Source organism: Sorex fumeus, unplaced genomic scaffold (assembly GCF_029834395.1).
Source record: "Sorex fumeus unplaced genomic scaffold, SorFum_2.1 ptg000003l, whole genome shotgun sequence".
NCBI classification, from domain to species: domain Eukaryota; kingdom Metazoa; phylum Chordata; class Mammalia; order Eulipotyphla; family Soricidae; genus Sorex; species Sorex fumeus.
In genome coordinates, this window is record NW_026606060.1 from 6898095 (window position 1) to 6916156 (window position 18062).

General features: G+C 57.7%; 2 protein-coding genes across 2 annotated transcripts; both read right to left on the reverse strand.

The window, feature by feature from the left end:
* Positions 1 to 7197: 7197 nt before the first annotated feature.
* Positions 7198 to 8693, reverse strand: LBX2 (ladybird homeobox 2). Its single transcript, XM_056118912.1, has 2 exons — positions 8510 to 8693; positions 7198 to 7556 (listed from the first exon to the last, which is right to left on the reverse strand). Exons 1-2 carry the CDS (start codon positions 8691 to 8693, stop codon positions 7198 to 7200), a joined length of 543 nt encoding a protein of 180 aa, XP_055974887.1.
* A 4917-nt stretch (positions 8694 to 13610) lies between these two features.
* Positions 13611 to 17822, reverse strand: PCGF1 (polycomb group ring finger 1). Its single transcript, XM_056117295.1, has 9 exons — positions 17648 to 17822; positions 17119 to 17224; positions 16814 to 16966; positions 16577 to 16648; positions 16351 to 16456; positions 16124 to 16157; positions 15941 to 16027; positions 13845 to 13925; positions 13611 to 13759 (listed from the first exon to the last, which is right to left on the reverse strand). Exons 1-9 carry the CDS (start codon positions 17738 to 17740, stop codon positions 13712 to 13714), a joined length of 780 nt encoding a protein of 259 aa, XP_055973270.1. The 5' UTR covers positions 17741 to 17822; the 3' UTR covers positions 13611 to 13711.
* Between the last annotated feature and the right edge of the window lie 240 nt (positions 17823 to 18062).

The window sequence follows — 18062 nt, forward strand, 5'->3', positions numbered from 1 at the left end:
GGGAAGAAGCCCCTCAACTGAACTGTAGGAGTTCCTGGGGATTCTGAAAGTCACATGATCTTAGGGGCAAGGGTCATGGCCAGCGGGAGGTCCAGGGTGGAGAGGCCTAGAGTCAGGCGCCGACCTGACACCCTGACCCTGGTTAGTCTTGCTGCCAGAGGGCAGGGCAATGCCAGCTTGCAGAGACCTCAGGAGAATGGCATGAATTGAACGACGCTAAACAAAGGAAAAGGCTTTGACGAGGCTGTGGCCTTGAGGCCCTCTCAACTTCGCTGCCCATCCCTGAGCACCCCGGGACTGTGGGCAGCGGGCCCCTACGGGAGCCAGACGAGTCTAATCCCTATTGGTAAGTGGGGACTGGGCATGGTGCTGGGCCAGGGAAGGGCAGGCAGGCCAGGCTGTTAAGGTCACCTTGTCTTTGCCCAGTTGTTTAGAAATGGCTCCTCCTGCCCTGAGTGTCTGGGTCAGCTGCCATGGTCCCTGGCTGATGCCCAGAGGGTGCTTTCCTGGTAGCCTGGCACACCCTGGGGCATCGTTGGCCTGGGCAAGGCTTGTTGGGACGGTAGGGGACAAGCCTGAGGCTGCTCATGAAGAAATCTGGGTGGGAGAGGGTCTCGATAAGCTCTCAGAACCACAAAATCCTGTGTTAGTAGTATGAAGAGGGAGCTGGGGGTACTCAGGACCCTGGGGACCCCTTCTGGCAAGTCTCAGCCAACGGGGCTAGCAGTTCAGCCATATGTAAGGTGAGCACCATAACCCTTGACCCATCTCTCCAGCTTTTCTAAGCCCTTTGGGACTGAACTGCTTTGAGGAGGCAACTGCTCAGAGTTCCAGGAGGCTGATGGGGAGGCCCAGCCTGACGCGGCGGAGACCCCCACTCCTCCCTCTCATGCCCATGCAGCTCGCCGTGGGACACTTCCGAGAGGTGATCTGTGAACTGTTTGCAAAACACAATTCAGTTGGTTTGGTTTGATTTGGGGGCCGCACCTGGCAGTGCTCAGGGCTGACTCCTGGCTCTGCACTCAGGGATCACTCCTGCCAAAGGATTCTTGCTATTCCCTACACACCTGGAGATGGGACGGGTCGGACAGCCCCTTATCTCGGGCTGTCCCAAAGTCCCATGCAGGCCTGCAAATACTGTCCCGGAGGGTGACGTTGCCCTCCTCCTTGGGTCACTGTGGGCACGTCTCTCCACTTCTGGGTCAGTAGCCTCAGCTGTTAAATTTTTTGTTTTTGGACAGTACCCGGTGGTGCTCAGGGGATCATATAGGACGCCAGGGAATGAAGCCAGGTTAGCCATGTGGAGGCAAATGCTATACTATTGCTCCAGCCCCTCAGCTAACATATGGGACTGTCCCTGCCTCCCTGGGCTGTTGCAAGGGCTGAAAGTGGGAGAAAAAACGCTTCCCAAATGCCAAGTACAGAACGCACGTCAGGTAAAAAGGTGCTAGAGGGTCCTGATTCCACAGTGAGATGAGAAAATTGTGAGTGAAGAGTATAAGAACATAAGAAGAAGGGACAGGGACTGAGCGATTGCACAGCAGGTAGGGCATTTGCCTTGCATGTGGCAGACCCGCGTTCGATTCCCAGCATCCCATATGGTCCCCCGAGCACTGCCAGGAGTAATTCCTGAGTGCATGAGCCAGGAGTAACCCCTGAGCACCGCCGGATGTGACCCAAAAAGGAAAAAAAAAAAAGAAGAGCTAGAGAGTTAGAACAGGAGGTAGGGTGCTTGCCTTGCATGTTACTGACCCTGGTTCAAATCCCCAACACTGTCAGGGATCACTCCTGAGCACAGAGCCAAGGGTAGCCTCAAAACAATAAACATGTTATATATAAAATTATAAAAAGGAGATCAGAATATTCTACTCCTATCACAAAGCAGTGTGACTGGATGTGTGTTGTTTCTCAGAAGCACCAGCAGCACCCGGAAACAGTGACACATTCCCAGGACATCCCCAAGATCAGAGGCTTCTGAACTTCTTCGACCTACCACCCCCTTTTCAGAAAAAGAAGTCCCTCAGAGTGCCCCTGGGAATTCACCTCCTGTCAGGGAACAAACAGCACCCTCCATTGTGCAGCCCGCTGACCTGACTAGCCTCTGCCTCCCTAAATGGAATAATGTGCTCTCATCTTCTGTGCTCAATCTGGTCCGTGAGAGGGGACTTTTGAGGGGAGAGGATTCTATGGCCCCGTCTCGTGATGTCCAGGGGAATCTATACAGTGCTGGGGATCAAACCAGTGTGGGCACATACAAGCCCAATGCCTTTATGCCTATACCATCTCTCCTGCCCTTAATTTTAGGGGGCTGCATCTGGCTGTGCTGGGGGCTACTTCCAGGTCTGCTCACCAGCCTCAGGGGACCGTATGCAGTGCTGGCCTCTAATCAGGGTCAGAGGCACGTGAATCATGTGACTTATAACCCCTGTGTTATCTCTCTGGTTCCACTGTGTTCATTTAAACCAAAGGTTCTAGGGCTGGAGGATAGTAACAGCGGGTAGGGTACTTGCATTCCGTGGGGCTGACCTGGGTTGATCCCCAGCATCCCATATGGTTCACCAAGTATCACAGAGTAACCCCTAAGTATTGCCAGGAGTGGTCCAAAAACAAACCCAAAAAAGCAGAGATTCCCAAACTTTTTGTTTGTATTTTTTTTTGTTTTTTGTTTTTTTGGGAAGGGGGAGGGGGGGTTTGAATCACACCTGACAGTGCTCAGGCCTTACTCCTAACTCTGTGCTTGGGGATCACTCTCGATGGTGTTCAGGGGACCACATGTGATGTCAGAAATTGAATGTGGGTCAGCTGCATCCAAGGGAAGCACTTTATCTACCATCCTATCTCTCCAGCCCCATGATTTCCAAATTTATTTGACCTTCCACCCTGGTTTTAGGAAAAACAAAATTACTCAATGTCTTCTCAGAAATCTCAGAAACACACAATAGGCATCCTCTCCACATTTTCCCTGCGGCTACTCCGGCTCCCCACCACTCCAGTGCCCACCCCTCAACTCTGGGGTGGTATCATCCTCTTTGGGAAAGACTGATTTAAAGAACAATAATAGGGGGCTAGAGCGGGTAGGACGTTTGCTTTGCACGCGGCTGATCTGGGTTCGATTCCTAGCATCCCATATGCTCCCCTGAGCACCACCAGGAGTAATTCCTGAGTGCAAAGCCCGGAGTAACCCCTGAGCATTGCCAGGTGTGACCCAAAGAGCTAAAAGAAAGCAAGAAATCAAGAAAGCAAATAAGAAAGAGAGAAAGAAAGAAAGAGAAAGAAAGAAAGAAAGAAAGAAAGAAAGAAAGAAAGAATAATGATATTGCACTGACCACCACAAGCAGCTTGCCCAGCATCTTCTGGTTCTGGGTAGGGGGACTGTGTCTGCTCTAAGGACTGCCCTGGGGATGCCCACGACTGGCCACTCACCCCTGCCACGCAGCCCCTGTGCTTTCACGCTGGACTGGCTACCCCCAGCTCTTCCAGCAAGGAACTGTCCCCTCACCAGCCCCTCAGAGCTCATCTTGGACTTGAATCTTCCAAGAGCCACACCCTACCCTCAGGTGTGCAGCTGATGAGTTGGTGGTTCTGACCCAGCTGCCTGAATGGCTGAGGTTCCTGTTGTCGGGATTGGAGAGCAGGGTGACTCCCCCAGGCTTCCTGTGCCTAAGGGGTATCTCAGGGCCTGGGGCATTCAGAGCCTAACTTGGAAAGTCCTGGGCCCACACTAGCTCAAAGGGTTGGAGTGAATGTTTTTGCATGGGAGAAGCCTGGTTTGTTCCCAGCATTGCAGAGCACTGAGCACTTGAGGGTATAGGTAAAAACAAAACAAAACAAAACAAACAAAAACCCCAAATCCCCCAAAACAAATGAATAACTAAATGTAACGCAGATTAACCAGAGTGGCAGCCTTTATTTTTATTTTTTGGTTAGTGGGATGGTTTGGGCCACACCTGATGGCACTCAGGTCTATTCCTGGCAGTTTTCAGGACCCCTAGTGGTGCTCAGGGGACCATATACGGTGCTGGGGATCCAAGCTGGGCAGTAGCTTTGCAGGCGAATATCTCACCCCTTACTATCTCTCACTCCCAGGGCAGTCTTTAGAAGGGTCAAGGAGCCCTGAGCAGGAGCGGGGAGGCTATGAAGGATGGCTGTATATACTGGGGGCCCGGTGGAAGTGCACAAGGCCTGATTTCTTGATTCCTTTCTCTCTGCTAAAAGTCACTGTCCACTTATGTCCACTAATGCCAGTTTTCTTTTCTTTTTTCTCTTTTTGGGTCACACCTGGTGATTCATTCATTCATTCATTCATTCATTCATCATCCTGTTAATCGTCGATTGCCTCGAGCAGGCCCCAGTAACGTCTCTTTCATCCTAGCCCTGAGATTATATTCAAGGCTTTTTAGGAGAATGAGACCCATCATTGTTACTGGTATTTGGCATATTTGGTGCGCCACGGGGAGTTTGCCAGACTCTGCCCTGTGGGCAGGCTATATTCGATAGCCTGCAAGTTTGTCCAGAGTAGGAATGAGATGATGCACAGGGATAACTCCTGGCTTTGCACTCAGGAACCACTCCTGGCAGTGCTCAGGGGAGACCGAATGGGATGCTGGAGATCGAACCCAGGTCAGCCGTGTGCAAGGCAAATGCCCTATTCTTGAACTCTCGCTCCAGCCCCGACAAATGCCAGTTTTCTTCCAGGTGTGCTAGGACACCACTAACTCCTTCATTGTTTGGTTCCAGGGGGAATCATGCTGATCCCTTGCTGATGCCTGAGGCTAACCACCCTCTCTCCTCCCCCCTTCCCCTCCAAATGTGCCTCCCCCCCTCCCGCCTCCCCCTCCCTCCCAGTTCCTGCCTCTTTCCTGCCACCATTACAGATACATTCCCTCCTGTGGGCTGCCAACCACAGGAGCCACTCTAAACATCCTCTCATCCCCCCCACTCTACAGCCTCCCAAAGGACTATGCTCTGTCTCTAGCACAAGGCTTCGGCTGGGAATGTGGCTCAGTGTCCAGAGCGGAGTGTGCCCATGTGTGTGTGAGGCCCAGCCTTCCACGACAAAAAGAATGCATTCAAATTACAGTCGGGGCCTAAAGCCCTACATTTTGGCCCCTTCTCTCTCCTGAGTTCCTTTTCTTTTCTTTTCTTTTCTTTTTTTTTTAAATTTTCATTAGTGAAACACCATGAGGTACAGTTGTAGATTTACAAATTTTTGTGCTTGGGTTTCAGTTATACAATGATCAAACACCCATCCCTCCACCAGTGCCCATTTCCCACCACCATGGGTCCCAGTATCCCTCCCACTCATCATCCCCCCCATTCCACCCTGCCTCTGTGGCAGGGCATTCCCTTTTGTTCTTGCTCTCCTTTTGGGTGTTGTGGTTTGCAAAAGAGGCATTGAGTGGCAATCGTGTTTGGTCTATAGTCTACTTTCAGCATGCTTCTCCCATCCTGGGAGGATCCTCCCAACAACCTTTATTTGGTGCTCCTTTCTCTATCTGATGAGCTCCTTTTCTTTTTTTTTTTTTTCTTTCTTTTTAATGTAGGAGTACTGCTATTTATTCAGCCATTGATTAAGCTGATTGAAATTGAATTGGGCATGAACTCCACGTTACTTTTTTTTTTAATTGAATCAACATGAGCTACAGTTACAAAGTTTTCGTGTTCGAGATTCAGCCGTATAATGATCGAACACCCATCCCTCCACCAAAGTGCACACTTTCCACCACCAATGTCCCCAGTATATTCTCCCCCCTCCCCATCCCAGTCCTCAGCCTGCCTCCATGGCAGGCAATTTCCCCAATACTGAGCTCCTTTTCTTCTTTCAGTTTGGCACAGGGGAACATTAGTGAGCAAGAGAACGAATTCCTGGGGCTGGAGCAATAGCACAGCGGGTAGGGTGTTTGCATGGCCAGGAGTAATTCCTGAGTCCATGAACCAGGAGTAACCCCTGTGCATCACCAGGTGTGACCCAAAAAGGGAAAAAAAAAAGCATGAATTCCTGAGTTAAACAAGCCAGCAGGTTATCACTGGCCCACCACTTAGAGCTTCATGGCATGAGTGTCCAGCGCTTCCTTCCTGAGGTTCAGGTTCCTTATCCTTTGGGTGAAGGCAGAGGGTCACTGTCTCTGGAGGTGGCTGTGAAGATGAGTGCAGGAAGGCACTGAGCACTGTTCCACAGAGTAGCTGCTGGATGCAAACACCAGCTCCCTTCAACCTTCCAGCCTTAGTCCTCCTCCCCGCAATATCCTCCCCTTTCATGTCCCCCCCCACACACACAGCTGGGTGAAGTGAGCTGTCCAGGAACCTGGGGTGGAATTGTCCAGCACCTCTCAGAGTGAGTGGCCTCCAGGCAGAACCATGGCACTGACAACGGAGAGCCATAAGCGCAGGGAGAGACGTGCCTCAGGGTACAGGTGAATGTGGCCACTGGGGAGAATCCTGAGGGGTGTGCATCACCATCCTGCCCTGTCTGCCTCTGCTATGCGGGGAGGAGGGGTTAGCTGAGAGGCCGGCCTAGCCCGGTCACTACTTAGGGTGTTGGCCAATCCCCTCTCAAGGCAGGGCGGAGGTCTCCAAAGGAAGCGTTGGTCTGTCGCGCTCCTGGCTTCCTCATTCTGCCCTTGCCCCAGCCTGGATTATCCCTCAACTCCACCCTCCCCAGAAGGGAGTCGACCCGGACCCGGTTAGCCTTAGTAAGCAACGCTCTAAAGGGCGGGAGAGAGAGTGACCGGCGGGAGGCGCCTGGCTTGCACGCAGACCCCAGCTCCACACCTGGTCCCCCGAGTCTAGACTGGAGCGACCTCTGAGTTCTGCCCGGTGCGGTCCCAACCCTCCTCCCTCCCCATGTCCTAAGGAGGTGGGGGTGGAGGACAGACCAGGAACCTAGAAAGTTGAGGCGAGGTTCCCAGGGGGGTCCTAGGAACTCTACACCCCAGCCCTCGGCTTCAGATCCTCTTGCACATTTTCCTAATGCAACGGCTGGCACGGTTAAAGGAAGCGGGTGAGGGCGCGGGCACGGAGTAAGGGCCAGACCACTACAAGGGTCAGCTGCGACTCACTGGGCTGTTGCCGGCGTTGTGCGGCCAAGTCTGCATGTTTATTCTCAACAATTGGGCAAGGTGGGCGTCGGGATTGGGGGCCCAGAAGGGGCCGAGTCCGCTCTCTCCTTCCACCCCGAACCCGGCAGGGCGCCGCCCTTCACCCGTCCCCCTGGATCTCGTCCTCCTGCAGGCGACGCTCAGAGTCGGGCGCGTCGGGCCGGGGTCCGCGGTGGCCCTGGAAGCCCGAGCACAGGGCGCGCAGCGAGGCCACGTCGGCGCGCATCTCCTCCACGTCGCGCTTGAGCTTGGCGCGCCGGTTCTGAAACCAAGTGACCACCTGCGCGTTGGCCAAGCCCAGCCTCGCCGCCAGCCCGTCCCGCTCCGACGGCGCCAGGTACTTCTGGAAGACGAAGCGCCGCTCCAGTTCCAGCACCTGCTGCGCGGTGAACGCCGTGCGAGACTTGCGCCGACGGCGTCCCGCCCGGCTCGGGCCCAGCGCGTCGGGGGCGGCTCCTGCTGGGGCGTAGGCGGCGGGTTAGGATCCAGCAGACACTCCCTGGGGAGCAAGAGCCTGGCGCGGGGATGGGGGGGGGTCGGCCCAGTTCGGGTGACTGGCTCCGGTAGGGGTGGGGGGAAACGAAGAAATAAGGGAGGGCGGAGAGATAATGCAGTGGGTAAGGCGCTTGCCTTGCACGGGGCTGACCCGGGATAGATCCCCGAGCCACAGACGGTCCCGAGCCCGCCAGGAGCGATCCTTGAGCGCAGGGCCCAGAGTTGGCCCTGAACACCGCTGGGTGTGGCCCAGAGCACACAGTCCCCCGCAACAGTAACTGCGGGGAACTTGCTCAGGGCTTCTTGCAGCCAGAGTGGAGGGCGGGTGGGGCGGGCCTGAGAACCCAGGACGCGACCTCGGAGCCCTGGTTAAGCAAACTCGCTGGCTGGGGCGCGCACCCGGGTGAAGCCCTAGACGGTGCAGGTCGGGAGGCCAGTCCCGCAGCGCGAGTGTGACGAGTCTCCTAACGGACCAGGCGGGCGTCCTCAACTCAGGCTTTGGTAACACGGACCCCGTTCTCCATCCCTAAAGGGGAGTCGTGGCGGGCGGTACGAGGGGCAAGAAGGGGCAGGACCCGGAGTCCCAGGACCCGCGTCCAGCACGCTCTCAGGAAGCGGGTGGGCTAGAGCAGAGCTGGGTTACCGGAAGGGCCCCGGGCTTCGCCTCCGGCGCCTTTCTGCACCCCCGTCCCAGCTCGCTCGCCCGTGGCGCGGGTCTTTTTTGTCTCCCCGCAGCCTCTCACCGTCGCGATTGCACCGCGGGACGCAGGGGCTCCCGGCCCGGCCGGTCCGCCCCTGGGAACTAATGGGAAGCCGGGCCGGGAGGGGGAAAGCCGCGGGGAGCGGGCCGGGCGACGGGGACGCAGCTTCGGCACCCGGTGGTCAGTTCCCCGCCCGCCACCTACCCGGCGCGGGACCTTCCGAGAGCGGCGGGGCGCGCCCGTCGAGTCCGCAGAATGTTTTACTCGTCAGCTCCTCCAGCGCGCACAGCGGTGACGCGGGCCCGGGGCTCGGCTCTGGCAGCGGGACCCTGCGGGGGCCTAGGATGTCCGCGATGCTGAAGGGCGTTCGGGGCGTCCGCGGCTCGGGCGCAGAGCTCATGGCCTGCTGGGCTGCGGGGGGCGTCCGGCTCCGTGCGCGCCGCTCCCGAGCAGGGTCCCCTGGCCTTAGGACCTGAGCCCCGTGGGCCCCTCCTCCAGAGCACCCCCACCCCCAGGCCACGGAGAGTCCCGGCCCGAGCGCCACCCTCGGTGCACACACGGAGCCCCCCAGGTGGTTTGCCGCGGCCTCCCCGCCTGGCCGCACTCGGGCTCATAAACTCCCGGCAATAAATTTGCTTTCCCCGCCCCAGCGGCTGGGGAGCTGCACGCGTTTGATCAGGGCTGACTTGGCGGGGCTCCCCGCGCCCACCTAGGAAGGACCCAGCCGGGTCTCCGCCCCAGCCCCGGCGCACTGAGTGTTCTTAAAGAGGTCCCGCGGCTGGAAGTGATTAGCGCTGGGGGCGGGAGGCAGCCAAGGACGCGCCGGTTCGAGCCTCGCCCCTGCTCCGACCCCGACCCCGACCCCGACCCCGCCCGAGGCCCGTCCAGCCGATCCAGCCACAGCTCTGTGAAGTGTCCGAGCCAGGGTCTGGAATGAGGACAGGGGATGCCTACTGTCCCCACTCCCAGACGGCTACTGAGGACCCTTCCAGCTATCCTACCTGCCGTCAGTGAGTGACTTCTGGCTGACTTGTTGTTGGGTTTTGGCCACACCCGGGGGTCCTCAGGCATACTCTGAACTCAGGACCCACGGCTGGGGGATGGGGGCAAGGCATAAGGCAGTGCCAGAGATCTGTGCTGGGTCAGTCACATGCTAGGCCAATGTCCTGCCACCTTCAGCCCTTGACTCCTTTTTAAACACCTGCAGCTCAAGGCTAGGTCCTCCACTCTGGAGAAACCTAGGAAACACCAGAAAACCATCAGTAGGGGGTTCACTGCCCAGGAGAGTTGGGGTGCAATGTATCCTGCCCCCCCTCACACACACAGGACAAACTTTGGGGACCCTGGCACAGAAACCTCTGCCAATCCCAAATTTGGAGGCCTGGGGTGGCTATTTCCTCTGTCCCGTGTTGCCTTGCTCCCCTCCACGCCTGTTCTAGTTCTGTTCTCATACCCGCGGGGAGCACCCTTTGTAGAAAGAAGGCAGCTTTGGGCAGAGCCTCAGCAAGGCAAAAGGCTTGTTCAAAAGTCACCCCCTCCCAGGGGTTGGAACAATAGGACAGCGGGTAGGGCATTTGCCTTGCACCCCGATTCCGAGCATCCCATATGGTCTGAGTGCAGAACCAGAAGTAATCTCTGTGCATCGCCAGGTGTGACCCAACAAGGAAAAAAAAAGTCACCCCGCAGAGAGCAGTACTGCAGGGGGGTGCTTGCCTTACAGGTGGATGAGGACCCAATTTCATTCGCTCCCCCCTCCCGCTGGGCCCCTAAGTCAAGCCAAGAATGATCCCTAAGTGCTGAGTCGGGAGCCCAGCTCTGAACACTGCTGGATGTGGCTTCAAAAGAAAACAAGCTAAAAATCACCCCTACCAGTGGAGAGAAAAGAGGCAAAGGGCTCCCTGGAGGACGCTGCCACTGCCCCCACCATCCACTGCCTGCACAGCAGACAGCAGACTGGGCACACTCAGCCCAGTGGCCTCTGGTGGGTCAGAGAGCAGAGGCTGGCCTACCAGGAAAGCTGAGAGCCTCAGGACTGGTTAATTGGATATTAATGGCGGGGGGGGGGGGGGGGGGGGGGGGGGGGGGGGGATGAGCAGGAAGTGCTCCCTCCCAGCTGGAGGCCTCAACCCTCTGAAAGGACCCCGCCATTTCACTGAATCTGTGACTAGGGTAGTTCTCTGGGGACCCAGGAACTGTCTAGTCTGCCTCAACCGCTTCCTCCAGCATCCCCTCTGCTTGCAATGACTGTCTGTGGGGGCTTCGCTTGCCTCCTCTTCCATGTCTCCTGTGCCCAGCGGGCTCAGGTAAAGGGGTTAGGTGTCCTCAGAAGCCTGCCTGAGGGAAGGAGGAGGGGAAGGAAAGGGAGAAGGCTGCCGGCCGGCTGACAGCAGGACTAAGGTCATCCCAGCGGCCCGCACGGGCCCGCACGGTGGGGCCACAGAAGGGAACTTTCCCAGCAAAGCCTCTGGAACCTGATCTGGGAAGAAACTGGATCCGAGGTGGGGGGTGGAGGAGGGCGAGTGATTAATGAGAGAGATTTAGAGATTAAACCAGAGTTCTGGGCTGGGGGCCGGAGGGGTGTCTCATAGGCTTCTCTTTCTTTGCACCTTCATCCACCCCCTGAGGTGGGTGCTGATGGGCCCCAGCACTGGGTACCCCAGCAGGGATTCCTCTCCCCGCATTTGCAGGCAATCCCTCTCCTCCTCTTCCCCCAATTCCTTCAACCCCCTCACACTTGCCTGGCCAAGGACCCCAGTTGCCACTTCCCGGGCTTTGCACACACTTGCCCTCATCTCCCCTTCAGCGCTCTCTCTCCCCCCACCCCCCACACTTCCTCCTTTCAGATCTGCCCTAGACAGGTCCCGCAGCCAATAACCCACCCTCAGTCTCTGCATGCTCCCCTCTGAATTCTGAGTGCAGGGCCGTGGGATGGGGGTGAGGGGCACCTCAGAACTCATCTGGATGGCGGGTGGAGGACAGGCTCCCTCTCTGGCAAGGAAACTCTTAGGAAAACCTACAAAAACCGAAAACCGGGGAGCAAAGGGAGGGAAGTGGGAATTTCCTCAGAAGTGCACGGAAGTGCAAGCAGGGGCAGCCGGGGCAGGCGGTAGGACCCTCCTGGGGCAGCACTGAGGAGTGGCCAATTCACACCCCACAGCAGCATCTGTGTGCAAGGGGCCTGGGGAGTGTCAGCCCTTTCCCCAGCTTCTCTCTGGCACAGCTGCGCTGCTTGGCTTCTGGGGCAGCCCAGAGGAACTCCTCAGGGCCACTCTGCCGGTCCCCAAGGCTGTGTGTAGTCACCGTGAGCAGATGGGGGTGGGGTGGAAATGCAGCTGGAAACGCAGACACCTTCTCACCCACACACACACCCCAGACTATTCCAGGCAGACCCTTCTCCCTCCTCTGGTCTCCTCCATGCCAAAGGCTGCTCCTCAGCCGCTCTCCCTCCAGCTGAGTGCAAGCAGCCAAGTGATGGCCAGAGACTGCAGAGGTGGAATGTGAGTTAGGCTGCCTTCAGTCTGCCTAGTCCCTCTGACACACACAGACATACAAACACAGAAGCGCGCAGATGTGCGCGCAAACACACAGATAAATCCTGCACCTCGGAAGCAGGAAGCATGGCCTGGTTCTGGCTGAGGGAGTTTCCTGGAGGTGACCACCATGGGACATTCAGGGGCACCTGAGTTGGGGGCGTGGAGAGGATCCCCAGGTGTAGGATCCTTGGAGACTGTGTGCCCACTGCAGCTCGAGGCGCTTCCTTGCAGCCTGCAGAGCCACTGGGCCTTTCTCTTAGCCCACAAGTTCAACGTGTATGGAGGAAAGCTGGGCTGATTGCTACACACACCAGGAGCACCTAGGCTAGCTCAGGTTTTCTGTATCTATTAATAAACAAGCTTTGTTGGGGGAAGCCAGTCCTAGAGGTGCTTCACTTACTCTGGCTCCGCGGTCAGCACTGTTCCTGGCAATGCTGGGGGACTGTGGCCTGGGACAGGAGTCCCCCACTGAGCCGTCGGCTTAAGTGCACCCACCGCAAGCTGCCTGCACAGACATGCCTCCTGGGACCATCCTCGGCTGCCACAAGCTCGCTGGGCAGGTTTCTGTCTTCCTCCTCTGAAGGCCTTCTTTTTCATCTTTCTGTTTTTGGGCCACCCAAGCAGTGCTCAGGAATTGCTCTGGAGACCATATGTGGTGCTGGGGATCAAACTGGGTTGGCCATGTGCGAGGCCACCACCTTACCCACTGTCCTATCTCTCTGGTCCCAGAGCCCTTAGATAGGCTGGTGTATTTCCAGAGTCTGGGGTTCATGGCTGAGCTCAGAAAGACGAGGCATGCTCACTAAATTAATCAGTGGTGTTGAGTCTGGCCTGTTCCACAGCGCTGACTTCGTTCTCCTGGTCACCAGCTCCCCCTCCCCACCCTGCCCCCGTCAGTCACCTCTGTGAACCCCAGCTTCATCAGACCCAGATTCCTGAAGATCCACTGAACTGCATATGGCCAGCCAGGCCGACGACTCCATCCCTGCCGCTCCCCTCACCTTCCCTCAGTTCTGACCCTCCTCCCACAATGCAGTTCTCTGGGTCTGTCCATAAAATATCACTCTTCTAGGGCTGGAGCAATAGCACAGCAAGTACAGTGCTTGCTTCGCATATGACTGGCTGAGGTTTGATCCCTGGCACCTAGTCTAACAGGCGTGATTCCTGAGCACAGAGCAAGGAGTAAGCCGTGGGCACGACTGGGTCTAAACGCCAAACCAAACAAAAAATCATTCTTCAGCCTGGCACTGGCCACTGGCCAGCCTTTGCCCTGTCTGTTCCCCTCCGCTCAAGTCTGCAGGACTCAGTGATGGCTGAGAACGCAGTCCCTGGGGTCTGGACATACCAGTGTGTGGGGCCAGGGGGTTGCTCCTGATCACTGCTCTGCAGAGTGGTTCCTGGCAAGGACTAGAGCAGTGTGTCCTTCATGCAACCTCCCTGGCCTTTTAGCTCACCCTCTGAATCTTAAACTGTAGGGTCCTCTGCTTCTTCTCTTACAAATCTGAGGGATCACAGAGAGACCCTTTTCATGAAGAATCTCAGCGGGCTTCTCGGGGGAAACAGGATACGGGGCAAGGCAGGAGGGTGTGGCCAGGCAAAAGGGAAGACAGTAGCCAGAGAGACAGCTCAGGGGGCTGAGGGCATCCTTTGTGGACAGCCTGGGTTTGATCCCCGACACTGCATGGTCTCCTGACCATGGCTAAGAACTACCCCCAGCACAGAGTCACGAGGAGCCCTCAGGCACCACTGGGTGCGGCCCAAAAACTTAAAAAGAAGAAAAGAGATGCTTTTTAAAAGCTTTTTTTATTTCAAAAATAAAGCCACAATTGATCTGCCATAAATATCTGGGGTGGGGGAGGGACGGGGGAGGGGAGGGGCTTGGCCCCTACCTCCTCTTCTCTTTCACACTGTATTGTAACAGCAAAGGAGATGGCTGAGGAGAGAAGGCAAGAGGCAGTCAGTAGGCGCATCCCCCCCTCCCCACCAGCAGGCCCCTGAGCCCCGGGGCCCTGGCTCACCTTGCCGAACCAGCGGGAGAGCCAGAGCTGCTTCATGGTCATGTGATCGGGGAGGACTTCGTTGTCAAAAAGGAGCTGCACCTAGAAAGGAGGTGGACGTTTCTGGAATTCTCTTTTTTACCCCTGGTTTCTGGGCCACACCCAGCTATGCTCAGGGTCTAACTCCTCGCTCGGTGCTCACAGATCACTCCTGGAGGGGCTTGGGGGACCATGCGGGATGTTGAGGGATGGGCCCCGTGCAAGGCAAATGCCTGACCCACGCTACTATCGCTCTGACACCCCCACCCCAGAAACCCTCTTCCTGCCGACTTAAAACGACCCTCTGCTGGGGCTGGGGAGATAGTACAGCAGGGATGGTGTTTGCTTTGCACGTGGCCAACTGGGGCTCCTCCCCGGCATCCCATGTGGTCCCCCAAACACTGCCAGGAGATAACTGAGTGCAGAGCCAGGAGTACCCCAGAGCATTGCCCAAAAAGCCAAACAAAACCGCCTGTTCTCCGCCCTCCTCCCTCTGGAAAGAAAGATGGCGGCCACATGGGAGCCATGTGGACAGCAGGTATGAGCCGGGGGTGTGGGGGCGACTAAAACCTCATGGGAAGGGGGGCGTTCCAGTCCGTCCTTCACGCCCTACCGAGGTCACCAGTCACCCCTCACGAGCGGCTCTCCAGCACGGCCACGGCCCCAGAAGCACAAGGACTTAATGCAGAACCCAGCAGCTTGGAGCAGAAAAGTGAACGGACTATGCGTTGATCCAGCCCATCAAGTCTGCCGGAGGGGAAAGGGTGTTGCCCCATTCGCCCTCTCCTCTCTGGAAAGAAAGATGGCGGCCACATGGGAGCCTTGTGGACAGCAGGTATGAGCCGGGAGTGTGGGGGCGACTAAAACCTCATGGGAAGGGGGGCGTTCCGGTCCGTCCTTCACGCCCTACCGAGGTCACCAGTTGCCCCCCACGAGCGGCTCTCCAGCACGGCCACAGCCCCAGAAGCACAAGGGCTTAATGCAGAACCCAGCAGCTTGGAGCAGAAAAGTGAAAGGACTATGCGTTAATCCAGGCAATCATTTCTGCCCAGAGGGGAAAGGGTGTTGCTCCCTTCCGCCCTCCTCCCTATGGAAAGAAAGATGGCGGCCACATGGGGGCCTTGTGGACAGCAGGTATGAGCTGGGGGTGTGGGGGCGACTAAAACCTCATGGGAAGGGGGGCGTTCCAGTCCGTCCTTCACGCCCTACCGAGGTCACCAGTCGCCCCAAACGAGCGGCTCTCCAGCACAGCCACGGCCCCAGAAGCACAAGGACTTAATGCAGAACCCAGCAGCTTGGAGCAGAAAAGTGAACGGACTATGCATTGATCCAGACCATCAAGTCTGCCGTAGGGGAAAGGGTGTTGCCCCATTCGCCCTCTCCTCTCTGGAAAGAAAGATGGCGGCCACATGGGAGCCTTGTGGACAGCAGGTATGAGCCGGGAGTGTGGGGGCGACTAAAACCTCATGGGAAGGGGGGCGTTTCGCTCCGCCCTTCACGCCCTACCGAGGCCACCGGTTGCCCCCCGCGAGCGGCTCTCCAGCACGGCCAGGACTCCAGAACACAGAAACCAATTTCTTAACTATCTGACTTTCAGTAGAAATACTTCCAGGGTCAATAGGTAAAAGAGCAGAAATCCAAAACCAACATTTAATTCTTGAACCCAGCCGTAGAAAGCAAATCACTTCACAATGCTTTTTCAGCATGTCTGATTTGGGGGGGGGGGGGGGGTAAACTCTAAATAATAGTGGTGAATCTTTTATTGAAACAATGAATCTAATCAAAGCAGATAGAGTGTTAACTAGAATTCATCTGCCTCACAGGGACAGGGAGGGGTGGGGGGTGGGGTTTTATTGGGGTTCTTCATGGTAAAAAATAAGTATTGGTAAAGGGAAATGTGTTTGATATTTGCATGACTGAGACATAAACCTGAAAGCTTTGTAACCTTTCCCACAGTGATTCAATAAATAAATTAAAAAAAAAAAAAAACCGCCTGTTCTACCCTAGACCTGTCTTACCTCCTGAGCCCAGCTCCCTTCGCTGTCCCCCAATTCCAAAACAGCCGTCGGAATACTCACATGCTGGGGGCTAATCATCAAGCGATGACAGAGGACCCGGCGGAGGTGGCGGACCTCAGCTCTAACGGAACATCGAACATATTTGTTCTGGGAGTAGGAAAAGGGACAAGAGGACACGGTTTGTGAGGAAGGGCCGTGCGGAGGGGCGTGTGCTGAGACAGGCACCCCTCGTGCTCCCCTCACCTGTAGGACGCTTTTATTCTTGTCTTTGCCAGAACTGTGGGAGAGAGGGAACAGACACAGGTTAGAGAGCCCCTCGCCCCTTCCTCCTTCTCTTCCCCCTTTTTTCCCCACTCGGCAGGTGGGGATAGGGGACACACACACATTTTCTCCAAGGGATCTGCCACTCCCTAACTGCTCACTCTCTGCCCAAACCCCTCCCTGGCCCTGCCACTTCACCGGCCCCTCACCTGAGCCGCTCCAGGCATAAGCTCAGCTGCTCATCATAGCGGTAGTAGTGGGCTTTCGAGTGGTCAAAGCTGCTGAACGGGAGGCCAAGGCTGCTCAGGGATGGTTCTAACAAAGACACACCAGTGAGGAGGGTGACATGTGCTCCAAACGCCTTTCCCGGCGAGACTCGGCAGGAGGAATGCTCGGGGGGCATGCCCTCAGCAGCCTTGCTGTCCGGACACATACCTTCCCCACTGGGCTGGGTGACCCGGTCCAAGCCTCGGGACTGATAGAATTCTCGAATCCGCTTCTCCTCACCTGGAGAGCGGTGAAGCGTGAGTGCTGATTCAAGTACTAGCTCTCCCTCCCCTTTCTGCTGGGTGTCAACCCCCAGGACTCCCACCAAAGTGTTTCTCCTCTAGAGCTGAGACCCCCCCCCACCCCGTCCTGAAAAGGGCTCTCGGCCACAGGTCGGTCACTCACTGTCCTGCAAGCCAGGCACTAGCTTGTACACGATGTCCTGCATGACCCGGTCCAGTTTGAGGTTGAGTAGTGGCTGTGTCTCGTGGATCTTGATGTTGCACATGGGGCAGTACTTGCTGGTTTGGAGGTACTTCACAATACAACTCTTGCAGACTGCAGGAAGAGCGCGGAGGCTGGAGGAACCCCTGGGAATCGGGTTCTGGGGCGGGGCGGGGACGGCGTGGGGGGCGCCGAAACAGGCAGCCTGGAGGCGGTGGCGGGGACGGGGCTGCGCGGGCATGGACCAGCGAGCCACGGACACTCACACGTATGAAGACACTCGGTTATGGTGGTGGCGTCCACGAAGTAGCCTGCACACAGGCAGCAGACGATGTGCTCGTTCAGGTCTTTGATCTTCACTCGGACCTCCTCCTGCGGGCACACCCTCCGTCACTCATCGCCCACCCGCCCGCGACCCCACCCCGGCTCCATCCCACCTCACTCGTCGCTCCTCCTAGGGGCAGCCCGCGGCCGAAGCCCGCACCCCGGCGTCCTCGGCTCCCGGGGGCTGACGGTCCGCCTCCGCCCAGCAGAGGGCTCCGCGCACAGCGGGGGCTCCCTTCACGTGCGCCGGCCAGACCTTCCTCTCCCAGGGGGGGACACGGCGACGTGGGCGACGCACGGCGCAGGCGCCCTAGCGGCAGGGCCGGCGAGAGGAGCGCGACCGCGCAGGCGCGCTGGGCGCCCGGCCCCTGCGCAGGCGCACTGGGCGCCGGCCCGGCCACCGCCCGTCCTCTCTCCGGCCCCGGTTCGAGCCGCTAGCCGACCACAGCAGTAACCCTGCCGCCCCTGCACCTCGTTCCGTAGTGGGTCCATCTTGTACACTGACTGGAGCTGGTTCCGAAGCCTCATCGCGATCGCAATCTGGCCCCCCTGAGGAGACGCCATCTTAAAGGCTGAGCCCGGCCCGCCACTTCCGGTGCCGCCTGCGGGGCGGGACTTGTCGCCGGGCAACGAGGGCCCAAGTCTTTGCGGATTCGCTGGCCCCCTCAGGCCCCGCCCACGCCCCTTGCTCCCCGTGTGCTCACCTGAGCCCCACAGGCCCCTCCCCCTCTCCGAGCGTAATTGGGGAGCGGGGGCCTCGCAGGGAGGGACCCCGGCTCCTGGACCTCCGGGAGCGGGCCGCCTGGTGGGCCTCGTCCGGCCTCGGCGCTAACTGTCGGAGGCCCCTTCCGTCCTCCGAGCTCGGGCTCGTCGAGCCCCGGTGGCG

What these genes read in the sequence shown, in the direction of transcription:
- LBX2 (XM_056118912.1), bottom strand. Translation starts at nt 8,693, where the DNA reads ATGAGCTCTGCGCCCGAGCCGCGGACGCCCCGAACGCCCTTCAGCATC. An exon ending in CGCCCCGCCGCTCTCGGAAG is followed by an intron (nt 7,557 to 8,509) that starts GTCCCGCGCCGG and finishes CCTACGCCCCAG; the next exon opens with CAGGAGCCGCCCCCGACGCG.
- PCGF1 (XM_056117295.1), bottom strand. Translation starts at nt 17,740, where the DNA reads ATGGCGTCTCCTCAGGGGGGCCAGATTGCGATCGCGATGAGGCTTCGG. An exon ending in TGGACCCACTACGGAACGAG is followed by an intron (nt 17,225 to 17,647) that starts GTGCAGGGGCGG and finishes GTGTGCCCGCAG; the next exon opens with GAGGAGGTCCGAGTGAAGAT. An exon ending in TCTCCCGCTGGTTCGGCAAG is followed by an intron (nt 13,760 to 13,844) that starts GTGAGCCAGGGC and finishes TTCTCTCCTCAG; the next exon opens with CCATCTCCTTTGCTGTTACA.